Source organism: Chenopodium quinoa, unplaced genomic scaffold (genome assembly GCF_001683475.1).
Source record: "Chenopodium quinoa cultivar QQ74 unplaced genomic scaffold, ASM168347v1, whole genome shotgun sequence".
NCBI classification, from domain to species: Eukaryota; Viridiplantae; Streptophyta; class Magnoliopsida; order Caryophyllales; family Amaranthaceae; genus Chenopodium; species Chenopodium quinoa.
Genome location: NW_018744348.1, coordinates 315747 through 330540, shown reverse-complemented (window position 1 = coordinate 330540; position 14794 = coordinate 315747). Strand labels below are relative to the sequence as shown.

The 14794-nt window shown below is 31.0% G+C and overlaps 1 protein-coding gene across 2 annotated transcripts; it reads left to right on the top strand.

Annotated features, from left to right (window-relative positions):
• Positions 1–266: 266 nt before the first annotated feature.
• LOC110696283 (pheromone-processing carboxypeptidase KEX1-like) lies at positions 267–8488 on the top strand. Of its 2 annotated transcripts, XR_002506265.1 has the most exons (4): positions 267–461; positions 594–742; positions 6085–7553; positions 8260–8488. XR_002506265.1 is itself a non-coding variant. In XM_021873565.1 (3 exons), exons 1-3 carry the CDS (start codon positions 364–366, stop codon positions 6192–6194), a joined length of 357 nt encoding a protein of 118 aa, XP_021729257.1. In that variant the 5' UTR covers positions 267–363; the 3' UTR covers positions 6195–7781. The 2 variants fall into 2 exon arrangements, 1 of the variants encoding a protein (XP_021729257.1); XM_021873565.1 differs by lacking the exon at positions 8260–8488 and having other exon boundaries at positions 6085–7781.
• Positions 8489–14794: the final 6306 nt, after the last annotated feature.

The following is a 14794-nucleotide window of genomic DNA, read 5'->3' as shown; positions in this document are numbered from 1 at the left end:
AATCCGATTTCAAGATAATTTGTTCCGTAATCTGACTCCAATTTCGACTTATATATAACTTAGTTTAAATTTTTTTGGGGTTACGTGTAATTTTATACTTTATACCTTGTTTGGATAAAAGGAAATAGAGGGAAGAGAAAAGGAGGGAGACATGTATATATATATATATATATATATATATATATATATATATATATATAAAAAAAAAAAAAAAAAAAAAAAATAATATATATATATATATATATATATCAGAAAAATCCGAAATCCGATTTACAATATCATTATTGTAAATCGGCTTGTTTGGACTCCACGTGCCGCTCTACTCCCCTCTCTTTCTCTCTCTATAATGCTATAATATCTGCAATGGCAACCAACAAAGGAAAGAACGTCTTGATTAATCTTTCATCATCATCTTCTTCTGACGATAATGCCGATGATTCTGATTCTGCTCCATCTTCTAGGTATAGCAATTCTCATTTGTTTTTTTTTAATGATAAATTATTTGCTGAATTTGAAGATATTTGTGAAATTTATTGAATTTGATTGATTTTTGCTGAAAATTTGGAAGAATGAAAAGTTTGAATTTGATTTAGTGGAGATGAATGTGAGTTGATTGACGATGACGATGATTACGAGATTGAAGATGATGAATCTGAGGAAGATGACTGTATAAAAGATGACTGCTATGGAAATGAAGATGATGATCATTCTCTCTCTAATCGAGTCATTCACTTTCTTCAAGGTTTTTAGTACTATTCTTTTTTGCTATTGTTTTAAAATTAGTTGTTTATCTTGTTTCTTCGTTGTTGTTTATCTTGAAAAAAAAAGGGTGGTCACTTTTGTAAAAGAGAAAAGGTCACTTTTATATGAAAAAGTTCACTTTTCGTAAAATGTTCGATATACAATAAAATTATTGTAAACCGAGGGCATACAAAAGTTTTTAACATATATTAGACTTGATTAAAATGTATTGAAGCTTTTAAAATCTGAATTGAACTTATTGAATTAGCTTGAAACCTTTTTCTTATTTGAATTTTCTAATCTTATCTAAAATTATTTGCCTACAAATTATTTAGTTTTTAAAGTGAAGAGAACACGACTTAAACATTTGTAAGATCGAGTAACATTTATAATCTAACCTAAAATGAAAAAATGGCCAATTGATTAAGGGATATGTGTGTTGTGTACTTTAATCCACTAAGCAAGTGTATCACAAAGAAAATGCAATAATTAAGAGTATAATTTAAGTATGACTAATTGACTATCCTTGTCGTTTATATCAAATTAAGATAGATCATTATTGTTATATCATTAAAGGAATGTAGATAACTAGATATCCATTACTTCATATACAAATCATATCTCAGGTCACATTCATGGAATTAACCTGCAACAATTTTATTTGGGTTTTTCTACATTATAACCCTCCAATTTTCCGTTTTCTACTATGTGCCCTCCCTTTTTGAGAAATCTACACTGTAACCTTAAAATACATTTAGTTTCTATACCGTAACCTTGCCGTTAACAAATTCGGTTACTCGGGCCTACTCACCATTTTATAATATATTTTTTTCAATTTGCGTGTTGAAAATGCTTCCGTTGAAGGTTTTGGGGGTATTTTGGTTCTAAAGGGACCAAATTGAGTTCAAATTTAGCAAAATAATAACACAAATGCGTCATTTTGCATATTAAAAAATGTTTCGATTTGCGTATTTACGTATTTAATATGCAAAACAAGACATTTGTGTCATTTTTTGTGAAATCTCACCTCAATTTGGACTCTCTAGGGCCAAAATACCCCCTAAAATCTGTAACGAAACCAATTCTAACACGCAAATCGATAAAAAAATATAACTAACGGAATTTGTTAACGGCAAGATAACGACAAGGTTACCGTATAGAAATGAAATGTATTTAAAGGTTACAGTGTAGATTTCTCAAAAAGAGGGGGCATATCGTAGAAAACGGAAAGGTGAAGGGTTATAATGTAGAAAAATCTATTTTATTTTAAATTACGGTTTTTCTTTGGATATACCCAAAATACAATCTATTTTTTTAAATCCAATAAATTTCTTTCAAAGAATACCATACAAATGAGAGGTGAAGGTTGAAAAGTGAATTATTAATGAATTATATATCATCATTTTGTAAAATACATTAAATTTTTGTCCATAATATGGATGACTTTTTGTATGGTAATGATATATTGATATGAACCTTACTCCACAAGCACACAATCTATTTTGATTATCGGGATTTATGGTTGTGTTAATTGGAATTAACGCTAGAAATTGAATAAATACAACCAAAGAGAAAGTTAAAATGTAAGATACTTAAAGATCACAAATCTCAATCGGGAAACAATTGACAGTCTTTTGTGTGTTGCTTATTTAATGAGTCCCATTAATTCATTTCAGGGTTTCGATAAACAAAAATTACTTAAATTTGCACGATTATTAGATCAAGAATTTTTTTTTAGAAGTGACGTTTCTTGGTCATTACATTATTGATATGCGCTTTATGAAGGAATTGTGTGATTAGAGCGGAATTGGTGTCCCTTTCTACTAATCTAATAGAGGTTGGGAAGCATGTTATATATCTATTGGTGTTTTTGCTATTGAAATTAGCACTAAAACTACCAGTTGCAACAAAAACATTATTGAAAGAGTTTTTCCTTCCACGGAATATGTCAAGAACAAACTTCATAACTGAATGGCTGATCACTAGTTAAATCATTGTTTGGTAACATTTATAGAAGTTAAAATGTTTGCTATAGGGTTGATATTCAAGATATTTTGCAATCTATGCTATACTAAAATAATCCCAGATAGGACACTTGGCATAATTTTGTGAAAAACTTCATCTCCAAATTGCTATTTATATTTTTTTTAAAAAAGAACAAAAATACTTTTAGTTAATTTTTATTATATACATTTAGCATAAGAATTTTAATACTAGACATTAAATGAAATCAAATAAAAAAAAAGGTGTTATATAGGTCATTTGTTTTAATTGACTATCATTAATACTAAATCAGTTTTATGAATCGGTGCATTGCACGGGATTAAAATTAGTATTTTTAGAAAATTAAATTGTGACGTGTCAATAATGTTAGATTTATAATCAAAAAATAATATTTAAAATAATGGTTTTAAAAAAACCCTAATATATAAAATATTTATTTAACTAAATTAGTACTTGTGTGTTGTACGAATGTGATAAGTTATTTTTTTCATATTCTTTTTTTTTTAATAAAGATTGATTCATAGAAAATTAAAAAGTCATAGGTCATCAGATTTAAATTTAGGGTCTGTTCACATTTATTGAACTGAGCTGAACTGAACTTAACTAAACTGAAATAATTGGAGCTTAACTGAATTGAACTGATTAGAGCTGAAGTGAACTGAACTGAATATTTTATGAGATAGAGAAATTAGGAGTTGAACTGAATCGAACTGAATGGAACCGAATTGAACTGAATTGATTAGAGCTAAGCTGAGCTGAACTGAACTGAAATGAACTGAACTAAATTGAAATTAAGTAAATGTGAACAGACCCTTAATAAATACATGACAATTGAATCAAATAAAAGCTTCCATTCAACAGAACTACGATCATTGTTGCAAATCGTACCTTCTTCATACCCTCTTTTATATCGCTGTGATTTACAACCTTTTTCGACAAGAGGGTCTATCGATCTGTTGTATTTGTAATGAAAATTTTCGTCTGATTCATCTAATTGTAATCGAAGGATTAACTTATTTTTCAATACCGCACAAATCTTTAACCATGAAACAACTTGTACCATACTATACTCAAAAAACACAAACAAAACTAGAAGAAAGCCATCATAGGGACACTTTTTACATATTTCTTGTATATCTTTTGTTGTTGATAACTTTTTTAACATGACTTGTCTCACTTTATATATATATATATATATATATATATATATATATATATATATATATATATATATATATATGAAAAAAAACATGTACATTATTCTTTCTTTCTTTTATTAAAATAGTTATTATTTAATTCTACGTCATAAGATATATTTACTATGTTTTTGAAAATATATTAAAATGATGGTAAAACAAATTATTTAAAATCGCATTATCAAATGAGCTTATTTGTATAATAAAGACATAAAGTGAAAAGGGGATTTAGGGTGATAAATTTTACTTTCCCAAAGTGTATCCCTCTCATTTATTTTATTTTTTTAAAAAGAAAACTACCATTTTTTTTTTTGAAAAAAAAAATAACTACCATATTTGTTAAAAAAAAAAATAATAATCCAGCTTTTCTTTTAAAATTTTTTCTTTGAGGGAATTCAAATTTTATATTTAGCCTACATGAAATCATCAACATTCTTTACAATAACATATTTTTTTTATCAACAATTTTTAAAAGCGCTAATAATTATTTATATATAAGAAGATAATATGTGGAAAAAAAAGAAGAGAGAATCGAGCTTGATAGATTACTTAATTATATTGCACACGCACGCATTACGTTTAGAGTGGACGCGCAACAATATTGATGTAAAGTCAAGTTTTGGATTTTTAGTTTCATACTTATATATTTGGTCTAGTTAGTTTCTAGCAAGTAAAATAAAAAGGCCTAAATATAAATTAAGAATAAAAAATTGATGACATTATAGGTAAATTTAGAGGGAAAAATTTAATTGAGAGCTTGACACATAAAACATTTTAGAAATTGATGACATGAGTATGTTTTGTTTTAGCAATAATTAATAAATTACTAGATTCATATACTGAACTTTTATAATTTTTATTTCACAAACTACTGGTTGCGGACTTTCATGCGGCAGTGGCATCCTTACTATCCTTCCACCACCTGCAAAATCCCCTTACTTCATCCTTCCACCACCTATAAAACCAAAATAATAATACTAAGAAAAAACGAAATCCAAAATCGAAACAAATCATAAATCAAAACAAATAAATAATCGAAAAAAGCAAAAAAAAAAACAAAAAAAAAACTTACAATTATATATTACAAATTGTATATCATTTCAAAGTGGGTGTTGTGCAGAATATAAGAAACTTCAAGCCAACGCAACATCCTTACAAAATCAATTTCTTCTACTCAACTATGGTCAATTATTGTGAGTACAACTTGCATATATCCCTACATGCATTTAATTTTACATCATTTGAATGACATACTATCAAGAAATTTAGATGCTTCCTTCTTAATAGGTATGTTTCATTTCTAAAAGTTACTCTTTTCATTCATCCTCCAAGATTTTTGTAATTGACTACAAAAGGAATTCATATAACATATATTATTGGAAATATCGATGCTTATGAGGCTCTTGAAAACACTACAATAGAAAAAAGCAGGGTTAAAAGCTTATGGTGGAATTAAATGATGTTAGATTAGTATTTTTACATAGTATAAACATACCTCAGTGATCGTATTACAAAATTGTATAATAAATAGGATTTTTTGACTTTTACCACCAAAAAAAACAAAAAAAAAAAATTTTTACCACCAAAACTTCTAAAACTTTTATTTTACCGCCAAATAAAAAATTAAAAGTTGTTTTTTACCACCTGTCATCAAAAACCTAATGGAATTTTCTATATTCTTTAATTTTCGTGTCAAACACAGGCTCTTTAGGGGTTTTAGGGGGCACTTTAGCCCTATAGATCCAATTTGAAGTCAGAATTGACAAAAAATGATCGGAATTATCTCGTTTTGCGTGTTTAAAAAACCTCGATTTGAGTGAACACACAAAACGAGACATTTTCGATCATTTTTTTTGTCAATTTTGACCTCAAATTGGACCCGTAGAACCAAAGTGCCCCCCTAAACCTATGAAAAACATCTTTTGCGCACAAAATTCGAAGGAATTTTTTTTAAACTGTTAGATTTACATTTTCTTGACGTTTGGTGGTAAAAAACAATTTATATACTACCTCTGTTTCATATTATTTGCAACGGTTAGACATTTCTCCTCTTTACTTTATGTCAAATCGTGACAAATATATAAAATAATGATTTTAATTTCATTTTTGATTATCTAACATACTCTAATTTTATACATTGTAGGACAAGTTACTTTGTCAAACTCACTATTTTCCACAAGACTATTCCTTGATGAAGACATTGGTAAGGTTGTATCATTCAAGAACAAGTTGTCATCAATTCAAAGTTCATAATTTTCATTTATGTAACTATTGCAATTAATTTTATTTTTTTGCTACTCATACCAAATTATTAGGAAAAATTTCCCGCAATAATCCGACCTTTTGGCCGTCCGCTGAAAATAATCCCATCTATGGATTATTTTTAAATAATCCCACCTTTATACCCACCCCGCTATAAATGATCCCATTTTACTTGGAACCGGTTGAGCAGGTAAATTTTTTTTTTTTTAAGTAGAATTTACACGTGTCACTTATTGATTAGTCTAAAAAATAAATAAAAAAAAGTAAAAAAAATCACCACCACCCCCTAAGCAACACCAATTCAGCCACCACCACCCAACCTAAACCCTAGAACCGCACCCACATATGAAACCACCGCGACGGAGGAAGGAGAGAGAGAGATAGGCCGGAATCGCGTGAAGGAGACTAGGGGAGAGAGGCTGGAATCGGGATGGACAAAGGGAGGAACGGGACCGGAATTTGGATGGGGATGGGGAGAGGGACTGGGATCGGGACGGGGGAACAGGTTTTCGAGGGTGGTTGGTGGTTTCAGGGTAAGGGGACCACGAGTCGGCGGTTTAGGGGGAGGGAGAGGGTGGACAGATCGAGTTGTTGGTGGCCGACGGCGCTGACGCTGGAGTTGGGGGCTGGTGATTTCGCGACGGAGGTTGGTGCTGTGACTGCTGTCGTGAGGGAAGGAGACGGTGGTTATGTGATGGAGGGAGGCGGGGTGTTCAGGGGAGGGGTTTCAAGGCAACGCCGGCGCCAGGGTCGGGGGTCTGGGTGACCGGTGCTACGGGATGAGGTGACGGGGAAGGCTTGGGCTGGCGGTGGTTTTTGATTATTTTTTTTTTTGACAAGTTACATGACCGGTTGGGACCATTTATAGCGGAGTGGGTATAAAAGTGGGATTATTTAAAAATAATCCATAGGTGGGATTATTTTTAGCGGATAGCTAAAAGGTCGGATTATTGCGGGCATTTTTTCCTACTTTTGCTACTCATACCAAATTATTATGGGACCTATTTTATCAGGTTAGTGTAAAATGCTTTTGCTGTCATGTGATCCGACCTGTCAATAACAAGTTCAGTTTCTATAACACAAGAGTTTCTCCAGCGACATGAACGAAAATCTGTGGATGATTTACGTGAGATTGACAAGGCAACTTATTGCATAATTCTAGCAACCATTAATTGCATTGAGTTGGAACATGGATGGTATTATTTAGCGTGCAAGAAATGCAATAAAAAGGTCAAAGAAGATGATGCTACTAAGTACTAACCAAGGTGACCAAGATACTAAAACCAAAGGCACTAAGTTCTTGTGCAAGAAATGTGATAAATTGATCCATGGTGATAAAGTCATACCAAGGTAGATATAGCATAAGTTCCCATTATATAATTTTAATCCAATTGATTTCACTGTAACTCTTTTATATTTGATATTATATAAGTTAAAGTTTCAAGTTCTAGTAATTGGTGAAAGTAGGAGTGCATCGTTTCTCATGTTTGATCGAGAAGTTGTGTCGATTGTGCACAAACCAGCTTACACTTTAAAGTTGTCAATGACAAAAGTAAAAGAGGGAAACTACGTACATATTTGTTTGATGCTTTATTGTCTATTGCTAATTAAATACTTAAATACATTTTAGACCGACGATTTTCGAAAGAGCTTGATAATCTTGTGGGGAAAGAGATTTTTGTTTAAGGTCGAGGTGTCAGATTATAATATCAAGCTAGCAAAATTGGCCCGTGTACACTATTACTAAAATGATCGATAATGAAAATTTAATACAAAATTATTTAAGTAGATCTTTTGGTTCAAACAAGGTATACAACGTAAGTTAAAGTGTTAAACAGTCACAATGCATTTATTTATTGTCTAACAACATTACTTACAATTGTTAAACAAGATCTCAATTCAGATATTACCTGACCTCCATTTACAACGACAAATTAAAGACAACCTATGAAGCTGAAAAGATTTTTCACTTATTTAACTACGTGGTTAAAATTGTTATTTTAAAATATAATAATGATACTCTTTATGTTGAATATTTTTCTTTACGTTTTTGCAGGAAGCAATTTCATGCATGGGAGACAACTATCAACGTTTCGAGTTATCACCCTTAAGTTCTTCCAAAAAACATTTGTTGGAAGTTGATTCAATTATCCCACGAGAAGAAATGTCTGCTACCAAAAAGAAGAAGTTTGAAGTTAAGATAAAAAAGGATTAGGAGTGGTAATAAAATCATTTAAACAATTAGTACTCTGTTTTATGATTTTTACTTTTATCATTTGCGTTTATTCGTGGGTTATGTTTAATTTGATTTCAATTTTTCTATATAACTTAGAAATTTTCTATATTTTTAATTATAATTATTATGCTTACTAATTATGTGCTGCAATCAATTGCCAAAATAAATACAAGTAACACTTATATGAATCAAATGATGTTGTGATCAACATAAATATTTTACTTAATTGATAATAAATTGTCTTTTAAAAATCAATCAATCAATCATCAATCAATAACTATATACTAAAAGACACACCAGTAATGACACGTGTCATCTCATGGTGTATCTTTAGTTTTTTTTTTTTGAACAAATTTATTTAAGAATCAAATCCTTTACATATATAAAGTATAATAGAAGATTTGATGCGTCTTTCCAAAAAAAACATTGACAGCTATGACTTAAATTAAGCAAAGAATAAAATAAAAAATAACATTCTTATCATATTTGTGACGGATGGAGTATTTGTTTAGGAAAGACATACATTATATATGTACGTATTATATATGTATGTCGTACATAGTACACACTACATTTATTACAATAAGATTATATATTTTCTTAATAGAAGCTAAGCTACAAGCTTCAACAATGAAATGCCCATATCAAATCAACTAATGAAACTTTTAATATTTCTTTGAATTATTTATGATGACTAGAATATTAATCAATTAATACTATACTATAATTAACTATGAATACTTCAATAAAACTTTCCAAGACCGGCACATGTTGATTATTTATAAGACCGGCACATGTTGATTATTATTAGTAAGATTTTTTTTTTTGCCAAATTTTGTTGTTCCATTCAATTGATATGAATATAACATACGAAAGTTTTTTTTTTTTTTTTTTTTTTTTTTTTTTTTTTTTTTTTTTAATATAGTGTTAATTTTAAAAATAGTTATTGGAAATTACAATATAGTGTTAGTTTTAAAAATAGTTATTGGAAATTACAATATAGTGTTAATTTTAAAAATATTAATTGAAAATTACCGTGCAGGACACGAGAGCTAACCTAGTATCCTATATGTTGAACAAGATAATGCAAAATCTTTTAATTCATATAATATTACTGTATATTGATTATAAAATTTACTATCATATACACTATACACTATAAACTATATAATAATGCATACTACTAATCTACTACCATTGTTGGTCTATAAATACGGAAACTATCAAAGTGCATAAGATAACTAATATCGATCCATTCTAAAAATAAGCTATAACCTATGAATACGGAAACTATCAGGACTTTTTATTTTGAAATCCAAAATTGATTTTCTTTTAGCCTCAACTAAATTAGGCACGTGCAATGTACAATTTTAAAAAATTATTAAATTTAAATAAATTGTTTCTATTCTTATTTTCCCGTACATACTTAAGGCCTGTTCTGAATTATTGAACTGAACTGAATTAGGATATTAGGAATTGAACTGAAGTGAAATTAAGTTGAAGAGAACAAGTCCTTATAAGTTAGATCATAATAACATATCTTTCATCATAAATTACTAAGTAACAAAATATAAAAATGAAAGTCAATCTAATGTAATCAAACTATATGCATACTTATAAATTAGTTCATTTTTTAATAACAAACATCCATGTTATTCGTATGTGACTTCTTTATAAATTGTATTCATGTTGTAATCATAAAGTGTAAATAAAAAAAGGAAAATGTTATATATAACCCTTATATAAGCATTAAAAATACTCTTGAAAATTGTATAAATTTAGAAAATCATGACAAAAACACACTAGTTCACTAGTAGAATAAACTTAATGGGCAGCCACAAATGGCAAGCGGTTATTGAATTCCTCTTGCCAAAATGTAAATGGCAAGCGATTTTGGATGAACCGCTTGTCAAAAGGCCAATGGCAAGCGGTTTTGGATGAACCGCTCACCAAAATGTAAATGGCAAGCGGTTTGAGTATTGAACCGCTTACCATTTGGTAAAAAAAAACCCTAGAAAAGTAAAACCCACTCACGCGACCTCATCTTCTCTCTCCTCCGTCCCCTTTCCCCTCATTTTCACGCTCTCTCTCCTCTCTATCCCCTCATTTTTTCTCTCTCCTCTATCTCCCCTCCATCACGCCTCAGTTCTCTCTCCTCCATATCCTTCTCTTTCTTCTCTTATCTCCTTTCTCAACCTCCCTTCTTTCCTTTCTCACGCTTCATCACAACGAAGAGCGACGAACACCGAGTACCCAGCGACGAGAATGAAGAAAACGTTTGGGTTCAGTTTTTCGGCTCGGCATTAGGGTTCAGATCGCTGCTTCTCAAGTCATATCTCACTTGATTTTTCGGTATTTCATTAAATTTTTAGCTAATTTTTGAGTTTTTGCATATATTATGTTTGTGTATAATTTAAGATTTGAACCCGGCATGTTTGTGTATAATTTTCGAGTTTTTAGCTTTAAAATTTTGTTGTTTATAATTTAAGATCTGAACCAGGTATGTTTGTGTATAATTTTTGAGTTTTTAGCTTTAAAATTTTGTTGTTTATAATTTAAGATCTGATTTTTTTTTTTTTTTACACAAAAGATCTGAAATTAAGTTAATTATTGTTGTTTATTTTTTCAATTTATTGTTTGGCATATAAGGTGAATCGGGATAGGGTGGTGGTGGTGATACGGGTTAAGGTGGTTGGTGGTGGCAGCTGGTGGCGCACGTGACAGGGTAAAGTCGTATTCCCTAATCAAAAGTAATTCCTAAATCCTCTAACTAATGTAGATAGGGAAGTAGGGTCGAATCCACAGAGAAACGAGTCTTTCTATTCCTAATTAATTAATATAATCTAGATTATAAAGTAACCAAATTATAATGATCGAATGAAACTAAACTACGAAGATTAAGAATAAGGAGAAAACAATATATAAAAGGATTTAGGGCATAGGTTCACCAATAAATAATATTCCAGGGTAAAACATAATAATCAATCATCAATGCATACATTAATCAGATCATAAAGGGCTTTCGCTACGTATTACAATCACACAATTAATTTACCGGTATTAAATCTCATCTTTCGAATCTCGACTCAACCATTTATAAATTAACCTGCCTATTGAAACTAGACCTAAACATCAATTCTCATCTGTCGAATCTCGAATCAATATTGTTAAACTCATGCATAAAAGATCTGCGCAAATCTAGTCACAGAGCATTAAATCAATCAATAGGTAATTAATCTAGCATTGACAATTAACAACAATAAATTACCCTGCATATTATTTATGGATCCCCACAAACCCTAGAAATAAAACTACTCACACATAATTAAATCTAAACTAATCAAAGCAATAAAACAAGACATGATCAAAGGAATAACATAAATAACTAAGATTAAGAGAAGAGAAATTGTTACCAAATAAATCTGGAATTAAGAGTGAAGTTAAGAACAAAGTATAAGAGAGAGAAACTAATCTAAAAGCTAAGTAAAGAGAGAAAATCTAAGAAAATTATTAAGAAAGAGTAAAAAGAAGGTATATGAAGGTACTAAACTCGTTTTACGGAGAAATATTTATACTCCGTAAGAATCCTAAACTAAAACAAACTTAAACGACGCTAATCGTTTCCTAACAATAACACGCGCCCGATCTAGCGAGGCACATCCCGATCGGGCGCGCCTTTTTCCTCCAAGTATGAATCTCGCGCCCGGCCGGGCGCGAGTTCGAGCGCCAGCCTTGCTTCCCTCGCCCGTCCGGGCGCGCCTTCGAGCGCCAGCCTCTTTGGCCGGGCGACTCTCTTGGGCCACTATTTGGACTACGATTGGGCTCCAATTCTTCGGGCCAATCTGGATTTCCTCTTCGAGTCTTGAATACTTGGTCCAAATGCCCCGCTATCATATATACCGAGCCCTTAATCACCGGCTTGATGACTCTAACCGGCCCTGGGGCTATAGAAACTGGTCGTGCTTCTCCAATGCTCGTAACTGCTCTATAATATATCGGGGAAATGTTCCAAAAGTGCAAATCCCTGCAAAAGTCAACCAAATCTACGAAAACACTAGAAAACACCAATTAGTAATAAAAGTGGCTCTAAAGAGCCGAAAACACTACTAATTATGACCAAGGGACGGGGGTAAAATACTATATAAAATAGACACATCAGCATGCGGCTAGTGGCGCGTGCGGCTGGTGGTGTGCACGGCTGGTGAACAAGAGCAGCATCCATTTTAATACTTGTATTTTTCTTTTATGAAAATAATAAAAATATTATTTTTTTTTGCGTATATTATGTTTGTGTTTCAATTTAATTGAAAAAACCAAAAAAATAATTTTTTTTATACCCATAATGGGCAGCGGTTTGACGCCAAAACCGCTGCCCTTTCACTACAAATTGCAAGCGTTTATGAACCGCTTGCCATTTAAAAGGCTAATGGCAAGCCCCCCAATGGCATGCGGTCCAAAACCGTTTCCCATTAGGAGGTTTGAACTGCTTGCCATTACGTTTATTCTACTAGTGGTTACATTGATTTACGCGTGTTTTTGTCAAGAGTGTTTTTAATGCTTATATATAGCCATAAGGGCTATGTATAACATTACCAATAAAAAAAAAAATTGATTTGAATAATCCAACCATTATACCCCATTCTTTTTTAATAGGACAAATCGATCACCAACTTACAATAGCAAGTTACCTTTGCCACGTGTTGTGTTGGGATTGGTTTTTTTTTTTTTTTAAATTTTTTTTTTTTAAAACTTTTAATTTTTAATTTTCTCCTTTCCCTTTCTTCCCCCCCCTTCTCCATGAATCCAGTCGACCCTTCCTCTCCGGCGACCTCTTCCCTTTATTTTCCCTTTCTCCTCTCCTCTCCTCTCCTTTTCTTTTTCTATTATTTCCCTTGTATAGATTGATAGCTAAACTAATTTTGGTTTTGTTTGGTAGAAGTGAGTTCACCCATTAATTCCGGCAACAAAAACTCCAAACTCGCAAAAATCCATGAAATTTCTCACCCACAATACAATCGTTGTGCGTCCGCTATCGAACCCATGCCTGAAATCTTTAAATTAAATCGGATTGGAGCTCATTAAAGAATGTATTGATATTAGTGTTGTTGTTGTAATTGGTGGCTGCTTGCGGTGGTTTAGAGGTGGCTTCTTGTGACAAGTTGCAGCTACCGTTGGTTGTGGCGGAGTAGGTGGCCATGGGGAGGTGGGCAGCGCTGGGGGAAGGCCGAAAGGAGCCTAAGGAGGAGATATCAATTTTTTTTTTAGGTTCATCAGATAAGTGGTCATCTTGGTGACTTGGCATAATAAAAAAGAATGGGGTATAAAGCTTAAATTATTGTACAATAATCAAAAGGTTGAATTATTAAAAATGAATTAGCCTTCTGGCCCGTGCAATGCACGGCTTATTCTTAGAAAATTTCATTGAGAGATGAGCGAGGAAATACCAATAAATAATTATAAGTGTAATATGTAACTAAAACCATAATTAAAGAAATAAAAATTTTGAGACTTTAATTTGAAATGAGACTTAATAAGAAGATGGAGGGACTAAAATCAAAGAGAGAAAATAAAAAAGGTTGAATTTAAGAGGAGAGATGAAGATGAAGTGTTTAATGAAAGAGTTAAGAAAAAAACTGTATAATTAAAAATAAAAAATGTAAAACAACATGTGGCACATTGAGTTGAAGAAGAAGATAGGAAAGTGTAATAGAATGATGACATATGTCTTTTTTGGTTTGAATTTTTAAATACTAAGTATAGAATACTAAGTATAGATTGGTTAAAGACTGGATTATTACTTGTAGAATTCTCTCTTTTAATTGTGATGATAAGTGTGAATAAAAAAAAAGAAATGATTATCCAAAGTGATTGACTTCTAAGACTCCCTCCTATTTAGTAGATGCACCTATAGGCTATAACAATAATAATGAAAGTCAAAGAGTACTGAAATACAAAAGTAACAAAACAAACAAAGACGCTAAGCTACATTATGCCAAAATACTAAAGAGACACTTGCGAGCAAACTATAATGAAAAAAATAAAAAATAATAATGAAAGTAATAATATAAGAGTAAATAATAAAAGTAATGATATATACTATAGTGCTACTTTTATTTAAGGATGATGGACTACGGTTTTTTTTTTTTTTTTTTTTTTTTTTTTTTTTTTAAATTTTTTAAATTTCATATAATAAGTTATAATCAACTAGAAAAATTATACGAACATGTCTAAAACTTTTCAATCTGATTACAAAATTAAAATTATAAATTATTTTTGTACAAGGTACATAATTCTTATTTATATTTATCAATCTGATTTGAACTTATTGAATCAACTTGAAACTTATTGGATTTTA